Source organism: Sprattus sprattus, assembly GCF_963457725.1.
Source record: "Sprattus sprattus genome assembly, chromosome: 8".
Classification (NCBI taxonomy): Eukaryota; Metazoa; Chordata; class Actinopteri; order Clupeiformes; family Clupeidae; genus Sprattus; species Sprattus sprattus.
Genome location: NC_137927.1, coordinates 14,618,140 through 14,639,094, shown reverse-complemented (window position 1 = coordinate 14,639,094; position 20,955 = coordinate 14,618,140). Strand labels below are relative to the sequence as shown.

General features: G+C 37.7%; 3 protein-coding genes across 4 annotated transcripts; 1 reads left to right on the top strand and 2 right to left on the bottom strand.

Annotated features, from left to right (window-relative positions):
* Window positions 1-1,178: 1,178 nt before the first annotated feature.
* On the bottom strand, window positions 1,179-14,115 carry dusp22a (dual specificity phosphatase 22a). Its single transcript, XM_080843031.1, has 7 exons — window positions 13,820-14,115; window positions 12,926-12,959; window positions 12,421-12,503; window positions 11,783-11,832; window positions 7,301-7,375; window positions 6,827-6,998; window positions 1,179-2,010 (listed from the first exon to the last, which is right to left on the bottom strand). Exons 1-7 carry the CDS (start codon window positions 13,838-13,840, stop codon window positions 1,816-1,818), a joined length of 630 nt encoding a protein of 209 aa, XP_080699157.1. The 5' UTR covers window positions 13,841-14,115; the 3' UTR covers window positions 1,179-1,815.
* A 1,048-nt stretch (window positions 14,116-15,163) lies between these two features.
* On the bottom strand, window positions 15,164-17,507 carry cox4i1 (cytochrome c oxidase subunit 4I1; the record flags this gene model as incomplete). 2 transcript variants are annotated; one of them, XM_080843826.1, is made up of 5 exons in its annotated part: window positions 15,164-15,457; window positions 16,015-16,146; window positions 16,240-16,404; window positions 16,510-16,586; window positions 17,430-17,507. In XM_080843826.1, the coding sequence occupies 4 exons, from the start codon at window positions 16,583-16,585 to the stop codon at window positions 15,321-15,323; spliced, it is 510 nt and encodes a 169-aa protein (XP_080699952.1). In that variant the 3' UTR covers window positions 15,164-15,320. The 2 variants fall into 2 exon arrangements, with proteins under 2 accessions (XP_080699952.1, XP_080699951.1); XM_080843825.1 differs by lacking the exon at window positions 17,430-17,507 and having other exon boundaries at window positions 16,510-16,594.
* Window positions 17,508-17,786: 279 nt separating this feature from the next.
* Window positions 17,787-20,229, top strand: emc8 (ER membrane protein complex subunit 8). The gene is made up of 5 exons (XM_080843414.1): window positions 17,787-18,299; window positions 18,578-18,654; window positions 18,772-18,847; window positions 18,971-19,065; window positions 19,437-20,229. The coding sequence occupies exons 1-5, from the start codon at window positions 18,087-18,089 to the stop codon at window positions 19,594-19,596; spliced, it is 621 nt and encodes a 206-aa protein (XP_080699540.1). The 5' UTR covers window positions 17,787-18,086; the 3' UTR covers window positions 19,597-20,229.
* The last annotated feature ends 726 nt before the right edge of the window (window positions 20,230-20,955 follow it).

Here is a 20,955-nt window from a genome sequence, read left to right as displayed (position 1 = left end):
TTCTGCGAAGCAACTGAATTTACAAGAAATCACTCGGGTCAAAGATTTGTCCTGTGCACTTTATGGGCGTCTGATTTGAGAGACAGAGCTCTTACCCATTCGAAGGGGATTTCACACTCGTCAAGATGAAGATGAAGACTGTCTTATGCAACCTTAATGCATTTAGTCAATTACACGAAGATATACAGTAATAGGCCCATCATTTATCACATCACTTGTTATAGACTTAACATCTTATGTATTAATTATTATCATCTGAACTCCTCCAGGTGACATAACCCATTGATCGGCTACTTCCTTCCTTATTATATGCCTTGAGTATAAATTCCTTTACAAAATAGGAGAGGACCAAGCTCATTCATGCTATGGATTGACTACTACTTAAAAAAAAAAAAAAAAATTAAGAGAAAACCTACTGGTATTAAATCAACTAGACACCCTTAGCCTGTCTTCACAAGGTTAACCTTTTCATGGAGGCAGCATTCTAAAGAAAAGGGAAATTAACAAATTATATCTGAGAAATCAATCCCAATGTAATGTTACACAACAATGTCAATCCCCTCATTTTAAGAATAGACACTGATTAGTACACAGGGTGAAATGCTGAATACACAGGGTGAAAAACTTAAAGTAAATTCATGGTTCACAATTCATGTGATCCTTGTAAAACATCTACAATAGTACCAACTATATCTTTAAAACCACAAATGGTAAAACAGGCAGTAATCCATGAACAGAGAGAGTTAGCCTGTCTGAGCCGTGCAACCCTGTAGCCACCTGTGGTGAACATCATTTAGAAACCTTGAAAAGAGGATGCTGGGAGAACAGGATCTCATGTCGAAGGGTTGGAAAGGGATCTGAGTAGGTTTTGTGGTTTTCCCGTACCTCTGTGGTGTAGGTGCACCTTCAGTGCAATGTAAGCAGAGGAGGCATATGTGCTGGGCAAACACCTGCATCTGTTGTGATGCCGCCATTGTGATCACCAGAGATCCTGTGATTCCAGCTGATCCCTTAACTACAAAATTCGTCGTCAACATCCGATTTTGCATTTAATTATTAAGGCTTTTAGTGTAGCGTGTATTGTTTTGTAGCGAGATGTAAGTGACAAACAACAAAAAAAAAATCCTTGAACTCTCAGTTCTGTTTTTTAATGAAAGTGTGTTAAATGAAGTCTGAACACTGAGTACAAATTATATTATTTTATTTACCAGTAAATATATATATTTTTCAATAACATTGTATAAATTGTTATTGGAAAAAAATAATCAGATACATGTATACCATACAGCTGAATAAGTACCGTACAATTTTTAAATTATACCTTAAACAAAACTTTGGGTACTGATAAATGTAGTGGCAGCTGAATAGCATGTGTGAGTCTCTTTGCCCCAGTAATATCGTCTCTTCAACGGTCTTCATCTGTAGCAAAACCATCTGTCTGTCCCCTGATACTTAGGCAAACCTCATCATGTAGCTGTGATCTATTTCATTACTTCCTAGTCAAGATCATTAAAGTCCTGATTTTAGCAGCCAAACACAAACATATCACAATTTTCACACCCTGACATAAAGGAGGTATACAGTGTGATCGATCACTTGCTTTAAAACATGACACTTTAAGTGAAGAGCAAATATGTGAGATATTACATTCCGGTTGTTTTGGTTTCTACGGTGTGTGTGGGTGTCTTCAGTCTGATTCCAGGACGGGCTAATGATCTCAGGGTGACTGTCAGATGCTCAGTTCAAGCTAACTGGGGGGAGATTCTCTGTTGAACTTAAAAAGCTGGCTCAATCCTGGGCTGCAGCTCCACCCCCTCAGCTGCTGCTGCCTGACCCGTAGGCGTTGTAGGGTAGTGGGTAGACTCCTGAGGCCTGGTCCATCCAAGACGGGTCTCCGCTGCGCTCGCTCTCCTTTTGTTGCTGCTCAGCATACTGGCTGAGCAGAGCCTCCACCTGCTCTTGCTCCTTGAAGGGACTGGGCTGGTAGCTTGCCCGCAACCAGGTGCGGTACTGAGGAGAACAACAATAGAAAAGTGTGTGAATTCAAAAATTATGGAAGCCAAATGAACACAAAAATCAATACAAATATCAAGTTTTTTTCTTATCTACAGAGCTGTCTCAAGGCCTTGCAAGGCTCAGGATGATTTTAAAGAGTAGATGGTGCGTTAAACCAACCCATACAACCCATACAACCCATACAGTATTGATTTTCATAAAAATATGAATACAAGCACTGATGTGTTTCATCACAGTACAGTCATATCATTTAGTTTACAGCTCAAAAAACACATTTAAATGTGCAGTACCTCTTAAATCGATATAAATTGGATCCCTGATGTTCCCACTGGTATGGAAACCTATTAACTGTTCTAAAAATCTCTTCAACTCACACTGATTGATAAAACCTACTTCTTCTCTTAAATATAAATCTAATCTATAGCCCCACTACTGTGCCCAGAGATGACTCAACAGCACCAGTGGTGGACAGGGGTATAGGATGGGAAAATGTCTTCATAAAAGGGTTAAGCTGCACTGGGTTATTGTTGTGAAGACCCAACAATTCACAAAGTAGGACTAATTTCCAAGAATTTATATCAAGGAAGAGTGTGTGGGTGAGGTTGTATTTGTTTTACTAGTTTGCCTATTGGAATGCTTGATTTAGAATGCATGTTTGGCTGGTTAGTTGGCCGTGGTCTTGGGATGCCTACAATTAGGATTGCAATTAAATAGATTGGAAATTAAAGTGCCAAAACAAACACATATGATCATCTTAACGGCAAATTCTCTGTGAAAAAAAACAAAAAACCTTCTTCCCGTCTCCTTCTTTAATGATGATGTGCAAAGATATGCCGTAGGTGGAGGAAACTCCCTGGCCTGAAGCCAAGTGGCTCAACGCTTTTCCTCAAAACATTCCTTCAAAGCACCCCGCAGTCCCTTTTAAGCTATTCCCGTTTGGCTCATAAGGACTTCCGTGTACTTTTAACCATATTTGTACAATAGACATTATGCAATATACCTCACAACATTCAATACTGAATGAATAAATATGTTGAACTAATATACACACTAAAGAGAAATTAATCATTTTGAAAAGTTTTAATTTCATTGTTGAATTTTGTAATATTAGATAAATAATGTCTGACTCAAGTATGACACAACACTAGGACAATGACTTGGTTTGGTGTTCTCACTCCAAGCACATACTGAATGAATGTTTTAAAATCTTTAAGCTATAAGTATAGTATATTATTTACATATACATAGTTAATGCTTAATGCATAAACCTACGGCATTTTAAACATACAGATTGGAACCACTTGAAATGGATTGGAAACATCACTCTCCCATAAAGCAATCTGAAAGTCGTGTATGAATAATTTTTTCTGATTTCTCAAATCATATTTCTACTCACTGAAACTACATTGTTTCTGTGAATTGAAGTGAAAGTGACAGTTGTGACCAGCTCTATAATTAATGAAAAAATTGTTTCTGGAAAAGAATATTTAACGGTGTTCTTGCTTCAGCTCCAACGCATTATTACAGTATAACCCGTGTTTCTCTTATCTGTTAAGGAAATATATTTCTCAAAGAAATAGACTCTGATAAAAAAACACTATGTCCCACTTCAATACCACCAGTATCATAGCATAAACAGCATTCAAGATCCAAACATTTCCTTAAAACCTGTAAGGCATTCACTCATTGATTAGATACCAATGTATTAGTTGAATGAATGGCCTCATCAATCAGAATGTGTGCTAGGCAAGCTCAACTGAAGTTATAACCTCATCTGTCAGTGCAGCAAGACCAGTCTGTGCCACAGGTGTTTTAGTGAGTGTTTCCTGATACATTCTTTTAGTCGGCTCAGTTTTGAGGCTCAACGTTCAGAGGCTGACATAATCCCTCACAGTACAGTGGGAATATTTCCTTTATCTCAGTAAGAGATCTATGTTTGGGAGGCTGTCTGCACGACAATGACACCATACCTCACTGCGTTGGCGTGATCATGTCAGGACAAGCCAATAACAGCTGCTGCTGGGAATCTCAGTGCTAGAGCTTCCGTTTACCTTTACAAAAAAAATATGTCAATGGATTGAGGTTTTCGTAGGAACTTTCATTGTTGTGCTCTTGTTATGAACAGTTATGTATCTACAGTATGTACTGATTTAATTTCTCTGTTCCCAGTTGCATGTTTAATTACTTTATTTACTGTGATCTAGTTAGGCCCCAGGCAAAACAGTTTAACTGTCACCCAAAATTCATGTGAGCACATTTGTATTTAAAAGTATTGTTTTCTATCAGAATAAGGACTTCACAACTTAAGGTAATGTTTAGAAAGTTACAACAAATAACAATATTCTCCTCAAAATACTACTGTTAATATTAATATTACAATGTGTACAAATTATGTTTGTGAAACCAGATTAAATAAAGATTTCTTTCATTTTTCCAAAGATTCCACAGAATGTACATACTCTGATGTGCCAACATCATAATGCTGTATCATATCATTTGACAGCAGCATAAAAAAAAAAAAACTTTCATCATCACTTTTGTCTCAACTGAGCAACTGCAACTCGATGAAAATGAAAACAGTGGTATTTAATATTTTGCACAGATCTGTAATGTTGCAACCGCTATAACAGTAAGCGCACGTGATGATCCAACTAAGACTATTGCAATTTCAGCACTTCCCCTGAGTTCCCCCTCATGTGCTCAAATTCACACGCTGCTCCGACGCAGCCAATACATTCAGCAATCATTGAAACAAAACTTCCCTTTACATTCAGGACTCTGTGATAAAATGTGTTGGACATTAAGATTTTAAAATTCAAATGGGAAACTTGAAATGCATCTCCTTCAAAGTTGACAATTGAAACATATTTGTCTTTGTCTCTCTCCAAATGTGTTTTATTGCTTATGTTGACGCTGATCACGGACTTCACCACTAATACTAAAATGGGCCTTTCTGTTCAATCGACAGAATACGTTAAAAGAATTCAAACATCATTCTGGGCTTTCTCCTAAGGACTCTTAAAAGTCACATTGCTATCATCAGTCCTGCTTCACCCAGCCACTTGTTGTTCAAGTCACTGCAGTGTAACGGCAAAGTAAAGATATTCTGAAGGGTTAAAAATAACCTCTGTCAACAGGAAAACGTTTTTCTCACTCTCAGGTACGGGGTGTGAAGTATGAGCAGCACAATTCACACCAATAAAGAACATAAAGCACACTGCAACGAACAAAGTGCAGACATAACTGAAAGATGGACTCAGATTCAGTTTCACTTTGAGTATACCAAAACTGGTTGCAGAATGATCTGGAATGGTTTATTAAAAATAACTATGAAGCTGGAATATTTTCAATGAAGCCTGAATCCTGAGGTAGTGAGGATTCTGAGAAACTTTGAAAAAACAGAGAATTAATCACAGGACTGAGTAGAAAATATGACTGCTGCCAAGGCATTTTATTCATTTTTTTTGTCTGCTGGATCAGTCCATGTCATTTGAACTTTGTGCATCGACCACATCATTTCAGAACACACACTTGACATTTTGAAAATAAATAACAAGTAAGTATGTCATCAGCTACCAGGTTAAATAGCCCTTGTCACAAAGTGCATGAAAAGCATTTTAGGTTTGACACTGTACAAACATTAATGCTTTACTCATTCCAGATGCTATTTATTCTTAAATTTTTCCAAAATCATTTTTTGACGGTACATTGACTTGTTTCTACTGAGAATGGCATCTGTGGCTTCTCCCACAGCACACCTGGTAACTTTAGGGTACAGGGGGCGTGACCTCTCACGAGAACTATGTAATGCTTTATGGCAACACCTCACACCAACTAGATCCATCTGTTAGTGATTAGAAGAAGCTAGCACAGTATACTCTGTATGGACATCATGGCAGAGGAGAAACCGAGGAATACATTGAAAGAGGAAGCAAGAGACCAAAAAAGAGTCAGTCTTGGACTGGCTTTTATTCATTGGTGAGAGCTAAAAGTTACAAAAAGATGTCAAGAAGTCAGATGCAGATCTGGTCTTCTTTCTGTTGGACTAGTCAGTAATGACTTATTAGCTGTCTTGCTATGTCTTGTTCTGCACTTGCTTGATGTTTGGTTGTGTAAGGAAAGTTATCGACTCACAAGTTTTTAATCATAAACATCCCTGCCAATGTTATTTATGAAAGAGTGCGACGTAGGCCTTAACCTTATTGGCGTCATCCCTGTCTCAAGGAGATTTTAAGTTTTTCCAGACGCCCAAAGTCAACTACCTCAGTCCTGTCTCAGGCTAGCATCCAAATAAATTAATCTCACATCAAAAAGTTTGATCAGTTTTTGTCAATCTCACGCCAACAAGCCTCGGAACTTGCAAACCTTGTAAACTTAATTCAGCTAACTTGTCCAAAATATATGTCGTCAACAACTTTTTATTAGATTACACATACTCCACATTCAAACGCTTAGAAAACAATGTATATGGGCTGAAAACGCAAGCAGAATTTCAGCAAAATTGAAATTTGTCATTCTTTTTTTGTTATTCTTCGGGGTCTGTCCATTAGGGGGTCTCGAAGCCCTAAAACATAGGTTAAGGAGTATAGAAACTAAGATTTTAGTATATGTTATCCCAGAGAGTATTTTTTGAGGGAAACATCATCAGCCAATTCTGACATAATGTGTTTGAAAGATTTTCTCAATTTGGTTGAAACGACATTGAATTTACCTAAAGTCAGGTAAGGACTTGCACATGGAAGCAAGTATCCTTAACTTGACTGTATTCCAAACTGTAAACAACTGTTGCCATTTGGGTTGTTTGGTGTACCTCAGAGACTTGTTTCATCTGGAACTCCTGAAGCTGCTGCTGGAATCCATGGTTGGGGCCAACAAAGGAACGCACAGCCTTGACTGCGGACAGGCAGTCCTCCCATCCGTAGTTAGTGACAGTCATCAGATAGGCCACAACCATGGTGGTACTTCGGGACACCCCGGCCAGACTGGGAAGGGACACTTATCAGATGAGGTCACAAAAACCACAGGAACAGTTTCTGATCATGGTGCTTTTAATCAGAATCTGCTCACACCACCATATACTCCAGCACATGGATAGGAAAATGAAGGTGTCAGAATATGACAAATCCAAATATGTAAAACAAAACTTGTATTTCTGCACCTTTCCTTTTTTTATACATCTTTCAAACTGCAGAATGATGATAAAGCACATGCCAATGTCTGGTATTACTGATTGTTTTGTTATGATACATCAAGTAGTTTACCTAGTAACCTTCTGGGTACTTACCAATGCACAAGGCAAGCCCCTCTGTTTAGTCGACACTCATGAATGAAACTGATACACTCTTTAAAGTGCTGTGACCTGACAACACAAATATTAAACAGGAATCAAAACCAGTATGTGACAGACTGGTCAAATGAAAAAAAATGTGTGCTTGGTTATCCTTAATGTTGAAATATAGATGAAAACAAACTTATAACAACTGACAGTTAGGCCTAAAGGGGTCGAGAGTACACTAGTTGGGCATCAAAGAACCCCTCCAAGTAATTTAAACTGCCCTAGCTTTAACCTTCAAAATACAGTGAGAAAACATGAGCAAACACATATTTGTCATGTAAAGGCCAGAGTCCAGACTGTAGTTAACATCGTGGCTGAAAAAACAAAACAAGATGAGGGCATGATGGAGGATTCCACTGACGTTCCATCACAGTTTCAGCTGAAACCAACACAAACCAGTTATGCTACCCAGTAATTATGTGGGCCATGTATGGGCCTTTTTTTGGGAAAGTTAAGGTAAAGATCCCAAATATTGGACTGTTTATTTCGATAAATGACTGTTCTTTCTTATTTACTTGTGCTCTCTCATGTTATTGTTTCAAAGTCTGGCATAAAGGGCCATATGTATATTAATTTACCTTGACTTTAACTGAAAAAACTTGACACTAAAGAAAAACTGACAAAAAAAACAAAATGAAAATGTATCTAATTGAAACATCATTGTGAAATGTGTGTATTGCACAACAACAAGAACCATATGGTGGTGAGAGACCATTGTTCTTCAAGGGTTAGGGGTAGATTACTCAATCATCCTCAACAGTAGACAGTTGCAAAAATAGATGGATCACCACTTTTGTTAGCAGTGCAATGCTAGCTTTTTGTTTAAAAGATGTGCAATCAGCACTTTTTCATTTCTTGTCCGGCCAGATATTTCCGGCGTTCTTGTTCAATGTGCAGAAAAGGTTCAAGCGGTCACTGCTTGTGGTTTTCTAAAAACCTTTAGTAATGGTAGGGAAAACGTCACTTTATGGAAATGCTGTGTAAAGTGACTTGGTACAGTTTTTTATGACTTTGTAGCAAAAAGCTTTCCTTAAAAGAAAAAAATATATGATCTACCTGTTTTCTCCTTTTGATACGATGAGTTGTTTTAAGCATTTAGGAGTTGAACAATACTTCTATAACCGTGCATCTAATCATTCAATCTTTCCAATAAATCCATGAAATAAAACAGTCAAAAACAGACTTTGAGCAATTACTTCCTGTACAGCCTGCTATATAACCTCAATTTCACATAAACAAGGGATATTTATACATTTGAACCTTTCAAAGGTATATATTTAAACTACTAGGCTTACTTCATTACCTAAAACCAAAAATAGGTTTAGTTTGAAGTCTATGTGGGTAATCTATAGTTTCATCTAAAGGGGAAATATGAATCTGTTGTTACTGATCTAGTTCATACGAGACAAGAGCTAGGATCCATGTTATGAGTCAACAGCGATACTTGGTTTTGTTTGAGCTGTGGTGTTTTTAACTCAAGACATTCAGAATTTCACATTGTGACATGAGAGGGAATGGAATATGTAAGGGATAACGGCCGACGAGCTGTACAGTTCTACAAAGATAATGGACGATGCGGGGCAAAGAACTCCATGACGCACAGCGGAGTGGAGTTGATCTGCAAAGTCCATTATTTTTGTAGAACTGTACAGCTCGAAGGCCGTTATCCCGCTTATCGTTTACAACATCCAAAAATGTTTTTATTATTATTATATTAAAGTTAATAAATAAAAAAATAATACATTAGAATATAAAAGTTAATTACAAAATCTTCCATTTCTGTTTTCCTTGTTAACTAGATTGAAACTATGCATCCGCTATCCTAGCTGTCAAAAAAACAAAACGTTACGTTGGTTGTCAATGGTAACCATTCAAGAGCATTGATATGGAACGGCGATTTAACTTTTCTACTGGGACTATGTCCAAGGTGTCCGGTTATACGAACTTAATGTACACCCCATTAGCCAATCAGAAAACAGTATTTCGTTCCAGAGGGAGATAAGGAAAATATACCACAAGTGCAGGCTTGTTGTCATTGCATCAGGTGAAAAGCTACACTAATAAGTTGTCTGTGGATATCTAAGTGCATAGGGAACTAATCACAACCAATGTGTAGCATGTACCTGGTCCAGTCTTAGTTCTACTGGAATTACAGAGGTTTGTAGTTTGGCCTCTAATTTAATGAAATAAATAGCAGTGGTAATTTCGACAAAACTCTTCCAACGTTTCCAAACTCACCACAGAACTGAATAGGCTCTTATAGAAATATTACATGATATACGGCTGAACAATGATTCAGGTAAAATATCAGTTCCGGTATTAGTCTCAGTAATGCATTTGACACTGTAGATAATAGAATACTGCTAAACAAGTGGGGAAACTGGGTAGGACTTTCTGAAGCAGTCATTAATTTGTTCAGGTATTATTTAGAAGGCCGGAGTGACTTTGTCACCATTGCCAGTTATGAATCTGAGTGGCCATGGCATACACAATCCCCCAAGGAATAGTTTTTGGACCTCTTCTTTTGAATCTCTGTACAGAACAACAACATTGGTTACCATAGTTATGCAGATGATACACAGATCTCTCACAACTCTCTCACCAGATGACCACAGCCCAGTAGACTCACTGTGTCAATGTTTACAGCAAATAAATAATTGGATGAGCCTAATTATGATTTTAAAATCTTTACATTGGCTTCCAGTTAGTTACAGAATAGATTTCAAAATGCAGCAAATAGTTTATAAATCGCTGAATGGTTTAGGCCCATTCAACACATACACCGAGTTCTAAGTCAAAATCTAAGGGCTCTTAGATCCATGGACTCAGGTCAGCTAGAAAAGCCCACAGTCTAAACATGGTGAAGCAGCATTTAGCTGCTATGCTGCATGCAACTGGAACAAACTGCCAAAAGAGCTTAGATGTGCCCCAAATGTAGCAATTTTTAAAATCCAGGTTAAACATTTCTCCTTTCATGTGCCTATGATTGAGCTCTAAGCTAAAGACTTGCACTCTATTGTTACTGCACTTTACATACAATTATATTATTTATGTTTCTAAGTAGTTCAGGAGGTAGAGTAAATCAGCAAGCTTGGTACCATGCCATACCACCATGCATGGTAGCCTCCGCTGTCTGTGTTTATGAATGGGTAGACGTAAGAGGCATTAACCTGTAAAATGCTTTGAGTGTTCTAATGAGTCCTACAGTGCTATATAAATGCAGTCCATTTAGCGCTTTCATTTACCATCTCATATTGCAGTGAGCCTGATTTGAGACAAGGTACAACTGCATACAGAGAAAATCAAGTGCTATTTCCACAGTCCTCAAAAACTTGCAACATATGCAAAAATGAAAGTCCTTAAAACATTTTTTAAAAACTGTGAGGAAAGAGGCAAACTGTGAATTTAAGAACCACCAAACCACAATGTGCTGATATTCTTTGCACACATGGAGCCTTTTCGAGGAAGCTCTGTAAGCTTTCCTGGCCAGACAAGATGTGACTGCCTGGAGTGCGTGGTCACTGGCTAAGATATAACAAAGCTGATAGGCAGACCGTTATCCTGCTCCCTAAGGCCATGAAGATTGTGACATAGAGTTTAGAATAGACACTAGAGACACCAGCTCTCCCTGGTGATGGTGGCTTCCTTCCTCCCCTGCACTAGGCCTGTTGATTGCAACAGGGGGGGTTATCCTTCCAATGGCAACATCCAGCTCCTGACAAGTTAAACATCTCAATGCTCCAAAAAAGGGGTCTAAGACAACATCCACGCAAAAGTAAAGGAGGAAGAACCTCCATAGCCCTGCACAACAGATAAAACAATGTCTTGGTAAAAGTATCAAACTGACTAAAATGCAGGGAAGTTTGTTGAAATACTAAATGCAAGAAAATGTGACTATTCTCTGAAGATGGTGACTCACTGAGATGTGAAATACATTGCTTTATTATATGCCTCTTCAGAATGCTGCAGAATGTTCCATTGCAATAGGTTTTGTGCTTCTAATTCACATCTTTCATATATTCCGTTCACTTTTTATAATGGAAATTCAATGTAACTTGTGGTCAGCAAGCCATACGTTGCTACACAACACCTGAAACTTTAAAGTTCTATTCATGCGCAGACCAATTTTTTCTCAATGGAAGCCATGAAACTCTCCTACCCTATCATCAAATTGTTTATTATAGCTCCATCTGTTATTATTAAAATGCTGCCACAGCAGCACTTTCAGTACTGCTTTCTTTACAGGGACAACACTGCGTGTTCATTAATGCATTTTCTTGTGTTATGGTTTGTACCTGATGTCCTCTAACAAAATGAAATTAGTTAATCTAAATATATGTATTATTTGTTGTTGTTTGTGCATGCATAGGTTTTTTGTTTGACTGTGTGTGTGAATGTGTATTTCCATGTGTCTTTCTGTGTTAAACTTACAGGTTCTGGCTAGAGGCGTCGGCTGCATGAATACAAAGGTAGGTCATATCCTATGGATCATTAACAGGAAGAAGACGGAAAAATTATAATATATTAATAACAATTGCATGAAAAAAGGATACACATAGCAATCAGATACCTAAAACTAATGCTGTGAAATTTTGTACTTAAGTTAGCAGTTTCTGCAGCATTGCTTACATTTCGGTGTTTATGGCATATCATAATGATAGAAAAAAGCTAGAAAAACACAGATCAAATATCAACAAACCAATCTGTAAGACTAAAGAAAAAAACATCAACTCTAGTAAACATTTACTTGTACTCTCCCGAAGTCTCCTGTGGAAGATGGTCAAGTTTACACTAATGACAAAGCTTTACCACCCCCAGGTGGTCAAACCCTTTTGCTACAAAATCATGGGGAAATGTAATATCTAGATTATAGATATTCAAGAGACCTCTGAAACAATAATAATCTGTGGTCCATTAAGCCTCAAATAGCATACCTAAAATCATTTTATTAAGTTTTATTAAGTGATTTTATTAAATTTAAGACAAAAGCACGGTATAGTTTTACCATAGTGATAATACAAAAAAGTTACATTTTAAAAAAAAAAAGTTATCACAAGAAAAATACTCACGTCTAGGGCTGGCTTGGCATTATTGTAGACTGAGAGAATATGTGTAATCCCATTCTTGGAAAGGCTGTCTCTATTCTCTGAATCTGGGGAAAATGTGTTCATATACAATTACAATTTCTGAATTTCTAAGTGAGTAGTGGCAAGAAAAAGATGAATACAATTATTAATTTTAGTACATATATAATGTGTTTCACAAGTAAGAATGATGTTGCGCCTTAAAGTCATAAGGCCTTTCTTCTCATCTATTTACAGCTGACAGACTGCAACAAGATCATCTTGTGAAATAATAATCAGAGAAGCTATAATTAGTGACATAGCAGAAGCATCTGAAATCTGAGAGAGAACGATCGTGTAGACATGTTGCTAGAATGAGGCAGGAAAAACAGAACATGCATTTGCCCTTACATGCCATGAGTACGTTCACATCACTTACACACATTCAAGCTTGAAAGGTAATTCCATATTTTAAGTCTAGAAAAACGTAAGAAGCTGCCAGTCCACTTACCTCTTATATTTCCAAGATAAAGACCATCAATAACCTAATGGAATATAAGCAGATTGCATTGCCATACCTTTCATTCAAACTTAAATACACCCAGTGAACCTGAAAAAAAAATTGCGTCATAACATGCACCAGGATAAACGATGATGTCGTCAAGGGCCAGCATATTTTAGTTGTTGGAAAGTGGCAAAGAATGAGAAGAGGGTGAATTTAAGAGAGCACCTCCTTTCCTAACTTGCACTCTACCTCTCTTTATCTTTTCTCTAATGCTTTCTCCTCTAACTCGTGCTTAACTTGCACTTACAGTAGTTACATTCCTGCACTTTTTATTGCTTATGTAAAGTAGTATTTATTGTTACACTAGGTCTCTGTTGCTCGTAGATGGATAGTTTTCTCCTTTTTACATTGCTTTGGATAAAAGAGTCTGAAGCAATCTCTGTGTGTGTGCATGTGTTTTAATCTATGTGATAATCTCTCTTTTGGACATAGAATCAGTGCACACATTATCATCCTAATCAGTGCACACATTATCATCCTAACCCATATAACAATATGCATTATTAGGCACATTAGGCTATATAAAACCAGCAAACAATCTCAACATATCATAAGATGTTGGTCTTGAACAAAAATGTATTAAAACTATTGTAACACACTAAATGCTAGGGGCGGACGTTAGACTGGATATGAATACCACCACTGGTGATGGTAAACAAATGATTCGACCACTTCCTCATATAAGTCATGGCTACGTCAACACCACAGAACAATAGCTTACTTCGTAGTGCAGGCTACATTTGAACAGTTTAGCTTTATAAAAAGGAAGGCTACCTGGTGTAACCTTAAAACATTCGGGACGAAGTAAACACGAAATCAGTGTAAAACGCTATAAAATACCTTATTCATTCCGTTCCCCATGGCTTCGTAAGAGTAAATAGTGGGCTAACCTTAACCCCTGTTTATATTGATATGAACAGCTGTTTCACTATTCCATGCAGCTTCACATAGAAAAAAAAACACGTCCTACGAGAACATGGAATTCACTTCAGACGTCAGTTTGCCCTGCATGTGTTCACGCCACACCGCTGATACAGGTAGATCGATAGGAAGACGATGCGCTCAGTCACGAACTGATGACCCCCAAGAGAATGTCCGATATACTGGCGCCATAATGCTACCTCACTGCTATAAGCTTCTTCCGGATCGCTGAAGTGATTACATCGTGCAAGCCAGCACGGACTTCGTGACATCAGAACTGGATATGGAGATGTTTTTTTTTCTTTTAACTCATGATGTACTGCTCTGCAAATCTTCCTTGCGCACACAGAGTAAACGACATTTGTATATTACTGCGTTTATTTGAATGTGTCTACTATACTTACAGCATGATGTTGAGTAGTGTATGTAACCATGACATGTTAATGAAACAACTGTCCTGCATATGTTTAATTGTTCAGTGATAAGGCATGATGGTAATGGTAACCTACAAAATAAAGGTGAATGCGGTAATAGTAAAATACCACGACTCCTGTAGGCTACATTTGCCACCCGGTAGAAATCTCACCATTGTACATCTTTCCAAACTATTTTGGACATAGCAAATATTAAACAAAAGCAAGACCTCTTATGAGGTAGAATGTCCAAGTCATGTTATGTTGGAGAAGCCAACGTGCACCAAAAAACATGTACATCATATTGAAACACATTTGTTTTGGATGAGATAAGTGTAAATCTTCAGATCAAGGTTTGAATGTTAAGATTGTATTTGAACAAGTTTATTATATGGAAATCAGTAAGTAAATTAATTGTGTACAGGAAACATATCAAAGTTTTACATCACTTTGTGGAGTTCTGCACATGGTCATAACCGGTCATCTGATTTTTTAAACTATGATTGTAGGAAAAATATCATTATGGAGTTATTCATTTACAGACTTTGACTGTCTTCTGTAGAAAGAGGGCTAGGTGCTTTGATTAAAAAAAAAACCTTTTTTTATTATTACAGTCATTCCATAGAGAGCATTTTCCCCAACCACCCACTAATGAAATGCATAGGGTTAAGATGCTGTGAGCAATGTCGGCAAACTCTTAATGCATTGTGCAGCTCCAAATTAAGTCCAAAACATCTTCAGTCTGTCTTCAGTGTCTCATGTTCATGTCAAAAGCGTAGAAGTGCAGCTAAATCAGCCCTGTTACCAGATGCTTTCAGGACACATAAAATCACAAATTAGAAGAAAACAGTGGAGTAAACACTGGAATTTTATTTTTTACAATGTACAATAACCTTAGGAGGAAGTGATCTTCCAAAACGCATTCACTGAGGTAATGTGGACAGTTGATAAATATACAGGTTGGTTTGTAAGTAACTTGTGTGAGTAACTTGGTCCAGTTGATCGGTTTACTTCTTCCACTGCTTATTTTCGTAGTCCCAATTGGCAGAAAAGCCCTCGACAGGGTTGATCCTCATATCCAACATCCTCTGCACTTCCTTCTCTTTCCATTCAGTGGCGAAGGTGGGTGGCACATCACCATACACTGCATAAGAACAAACCAGGCAGCACTTTAAAGTTATATCGAGGATCTGCATGATGATTTACAGGTTTTCCACTAATGCTTTCCCTGACCACCTCCATGCATATAATCATGTACTTTCTATGCATATAGAGTGGAGCCATGTTAAAAGCAACCAAGGACAAAGGCAATCCTCCCTGATTCACATACACATAAGGCATGTTGACCTTCATCTGTCTGCCAAACCTCTTCCTACCACAGGGAAGAAGCTCGGGGAAGGGTACATACCAGGGGTTTATATTAAGTTCCACTCTGCAACTCCTTTTACGCAACTTGCTTCAACTTTGTTTGCCACAACTCTAGTTCATTAGTCACAAAATACTTAACTTCAGTATCAATAAATGGATTTTCGAAAAATGCAAGTTGAAGTGTTACCCTTAATCTTGTTCCACCCCAGTGTTTACTTTAACTATTGCCGCAATTCAGTACTAAAATGTACACCTAGAGTGGTCTCACATCAGTCACATTAAGCACCATGACACTGTAGCTGAGGGGTCAAAGTTGTCAAACTCGTGACTTACCAAACTTTCTCTGCCACACCACAACAAATCCAGTAAAGCCAATGAAGAACAACATCCCAGCAACAACCGATTTCCATTCCCCTGTACTCTTGTTCATCTCAGCAAAGCTCTGTTTGAAGCTGATGCGGTACACTATCAAAAACAAACAAACAAACAAACACCACATGGTCACAGTTGTATATAATATGAATAAACAAGTAATTTAAGAAATATCAATGTACATACATGCAATTTTCTCTTCATTGGACAATGATGCCCAGGAGCCCTTCTCCTTCTCTTTCAGGGACACCTGCTCAGAATTCAGGTCCTGGACAAACTGGATGTCTGGAAGTGGGTTCTCCCGGCGGTCGAAATAAGCTGGGAGAGTGTAAGGCTCCACCTTGGCAACGCCTTCAAAAAGAACATTTATTTTAGATGTGAAACATCCATTGTCATAGTACATAAATGAACACGATTTTTATATAACAATCTAATTAATCACAATTAGCAACTTACCATGTCCACCACGTAAGCAGACTGATGTGGAGATGGCTCTTTTGCCAATGACACTAAAGGCTCTGGTTGCCAGCATTCTGTACATAAAATAAAGTAAATGTACAACCGGTCATGCCATCACGAACAGTTCCTTACATACGCTTGCAAACAACTTGAGTGAAGAGCTTTAAACGCAGAATACCCATTCAATATTCAGCTAACTAGCCAGTGAGCTGCAACTCCGGACAGATAAAAACAATCAAGGCCCAAGTAGCATTAAATAGCTATACGGTTATTATAGTTACATTCTGCGTGCCGTGGGGAAGGTGAGAGTGTGACGGAGTGGCATTACAGTTGGAGATGTACTAATGTGTGGTTCAGTATTTTCAAATAAAAGCCGAGCAGTGAAAAGTCAAGTAAGGCAGCTAATTTAGCTTACCGGTAAGTCTACGCTATATGGTTAGCCAGCTAGCTAACCTGCGGTAGATGACACAAGGTCATTTGAGGATTTGGCCAGCAAGCTAGCAATAGCGAATGTTTTATCAACATCAGGGATATTGATTGCGGACCACTAGTTGAGAAAATATTGATTTGTCACATTGGCAATGAACTATGTAAGCGAAATAAGATGACAGGTTTCACAAAGTGCCTCTGAGCATCGGACATCCATCCTATTTCAAAGTGGTTAGCTAGCTTCCTATCTACCACACATACAAAGCGGCGTTGGCTAGCGCCAATACTAGTATCGCTAAGCGTCTTCGTGTAACAGCAGGAGTTACTCAATGTCATTTTCTTCTCTCGATGGACTATTTAACTTACTCTTAATGGTTTCGACTATTTATTGTGTATGTGTACTACTTAGCGAGTTCACGTTACATCTGCTACTAACCATTAGCCGCATTGTCTAAAATGGATCTTTTTTTGTAATCGAGTTCACATACCTCTTTTTTGCTCCTGGTTGCCCACGGACTCTGAAAGGACGTAAAGGACGAATTACACAATGATATTCAGCGCATGCGTAGTCCGTGTCGTAAACATTAGTTTTGGATGCAAAGTTGAAAGGTTAAACTGTCACATCCATTTGCCGTCATTTTAAACATTTGTCTTGCAAAATAAAAATAAGATATACTATTCATTGTATTTTCTTAATTGAAACTGGGGTTCGCCACCCACCCTTATGGCTTCGATATAAAATATCAGTCTGCTATGAATGCACCATACCCCAAAATGGCAGCTATCGCAAGACTTTTCACATTGGTTCCGAAATGCTTTACGGTAACTCGCCGATGATCCTCTGGGATCCAACAGTGGAATTTCACGCTACTGGGAAGTTTGAGAAATCATTCATATTTTGCGCTTCAGAGTTCTCGGGCAAATTAGTGTACAGTGAGATTGAAGTTTGAACGTTTACAGGGGTAACACAGGACATCTGGTACAAGATAAGTAGCTAGGTCAGGTTAATTAACGTTACGTCGATATGAAATTCATTAGGTAGCTATCTACAGGCTTAGCCTAGCTTAATTGAAACGCTGTAATTTGCCTTTAACGTTACTTATAGTTAGTACCACCACTGTAGATTATTTACGTTTGCTTTGAAAATGCCTATAAAACTGACCACTCAGGCGTACTGTAAAATGTTACTACACGCTGCTAAATATCCTCACTGCGCCGTGAACGGACTTTTTGTCACCGAAAAGCAGAAGGAAAAGAAAAAAGACAGTCATAATGTTCCAGTCTTGTGTGTTGATTGTGTACCTCTCTTCCATGGCACCCTTGCGTTAGCGCCTATGTTGGAAGTAGCACTGACATTGGTAAGATATGTTTTAGTTTCAACATGATCTCATCAGTTGCATGGACATGTGCTCATAACTTGTGATATTCACTGGAAATAATTTTATGTCTATCATGATTGTTAACTGCTTAGCCTGAGTATTCTGAGCACTTAGTGGATGTTTATACCTACATGCAATAAACTAAACTAATATTAATGCGTGATTTAAATGATGCAAAGCTACCGACTTAAATGCAACTTGTCAATATTTGCAGACCACCTGTATATACTGCCGTTTTGTTCTCTTCCCTCTCCCAGATTGATACATGGTGTAAAGAGAACAGATATGTTATAGCAGGCTATTACCAGGCCAATGAACGCACAAAAGAATCAAGGTAAATCCGTTGTTTCAGGAATAAGCAATTGTGAAATTACTTTATTATTGTGAAAGAAGTGTGTCAGCCGGTATTGTTCACTGTGTTTGAGTTTTTACTTAATGTTTCCTTTAACAGAACAGGACCAAATCAGGTGGCTGAAAAAGTAGCTGCAAGGATTTTAGAAAACTTCAACGAGGCTGTTATCATTATTGTAAGCGCTCAGAGATGGACCATAGATGTCTATTTTTATTGTCATCACCTTTTGGATTTAATACTAAAATTAAACTAAATCGCTACTATTTTAATGTTTATGAGTATTGTTTATTTCATGTAGGTGGACAACAGCCGGTTCACCATGGGATGCTTTGAACCAATTGTAAATATCTTTGATCATCATGAAAACAAATGGAAGTCCAGGGATCCAAATGCGTAAGTTTTGTTATCCATATCCAATTGATTTCATCAAAATGTTTTCAAGGAAAATTCAATTATATGACCACACTAGAGATAAATTGCAACTGAGTAGACGCTCTGAGTAGACGCTTGAGATACATGGTTATTTTCCATACAGATTTTCTTTAAAAAATAGGCTGCCTGTTAAATATTTACCCTTTAATTAAAGGCATCATACATGATATATATATGTAGTGTTATATGATTCGAGTGCTAATTATGTCAGGCAGGCTCAGTAACATGCAATAGTATAGACCAAGGCCACTGTATTGTGAGCTTGTCTGTCTTGTCAGTGTTTGACAACTACGGTGATTTGATGTGCAAATCTATAATTATGTGACCTCCAGTGAGTCATTTGAGGACTGGGAAGAAGCCCAGAGGATCACCTCAACACTGCTGGAGAACAGGTCCTACGACAGCCTGATAGACTTCGATAACCATCTGGATGACCTCAGGAATGACTGGACGAACCCTGAAGTCAACAAGTCCGTCCTTCATCTTTGCTAAAATGCCTTTTTTTTCAGTGACCTGCAGCAAAGCCATCAATGCCAAAAAGAGGGGGACCCCTGATTGCTATGGAGTTTGGTCCCGGCAGTTCTGTACATCCACACACAAGGATTTTTTCTAAATGGTTAAGAGCCAAGGGTTGGAATTGTGCACTCACAGTTGGAGTCACTGATGTGATAGAGCCCCCCTTTTGTGCTGTTAAGTAAAGTGTCTGAAAAGTTATGAATTTCAGGCTGTGCTTGAGTATGCATCATTTTAAGAGCATAATGACGAGGCCTGTTTTTTTGTTGTTGTTGATTGTTTGTTTGTTTGTTTGTTTAATATTTCAGTTTACGTAGCCTGATGAGGAAAAGATGAATTATAGTAAAGACCCAATCAATTGTGCTGCAGGGTTGTAATACAAATGTATTGAAATAAACTTTATAGATTCCTTTGATTGTTTTAAGTCTTAATATATAATGTTGTTTAAAATATTTTCCTGGGTTAACCTTAGTTATGATGTAGGCTGTTTCTGTGTCATGAAACACACCTTGATTTTTTAATGTAATCTCTTTGGCTAATTTTCAAATTAAAAATCTTTATCGAGGCACTGAAATGAAAGAGCTGGCTTCATGATCTCAATTAACTTAAACGTTTGTAAAAAGGGATTTGAATGAATGTAAAATAAAACCTTTTTCAGATAAACTTTTCCTTGTACAATATGGTCTTTTATTTTTTTTAACACTAAACATCTGAACTAGTCAATGTTAAAATTGTATCTCAAGTCTTGTTTGTGTAACCTGCTGTTATCTATCTAAGATAATTTAAATGATTTCATATTTTAACAAGAATGGGAGCATTCAGAGAATGCAAACCTCCGCCTTGTGACTTTGACCTTGACATCTGAAAATCTAATCAATTATTGCCATTATATTACCCAATCTCCCCACAAAGTTTGATGGAAATCGGTCCATGCGTTTTATGCGTAATCCAGCTGACAAACAAACAAACAAACAAACATACAGGGGCGAAAACATAACCTCCTTGGCGGAGGTAACAAAACACAATTAACAAACAGATTAACAATAAGCATACAGAACAAAACGGTATTCCAAACCTTCCCACACACACATTTATACACAGATAAAATATATTTAACCTAAAAACCTTGTTGCCAGCTGCAGATTGATACTCATATTTACTCTTGTTGCATGGTGTACACATGTGTGGAATATTTTCAAAGGATTTCAATTTTAGTCACAGTTTAGGCTACAACTTCCATTTTACACACATGTACAGTTTAGTGAGGAGAAAATATCCAAGGTCGAACACTAATAAATGGTAAATAAATCACTTATTTTGGTCTTATAAGTACAACAT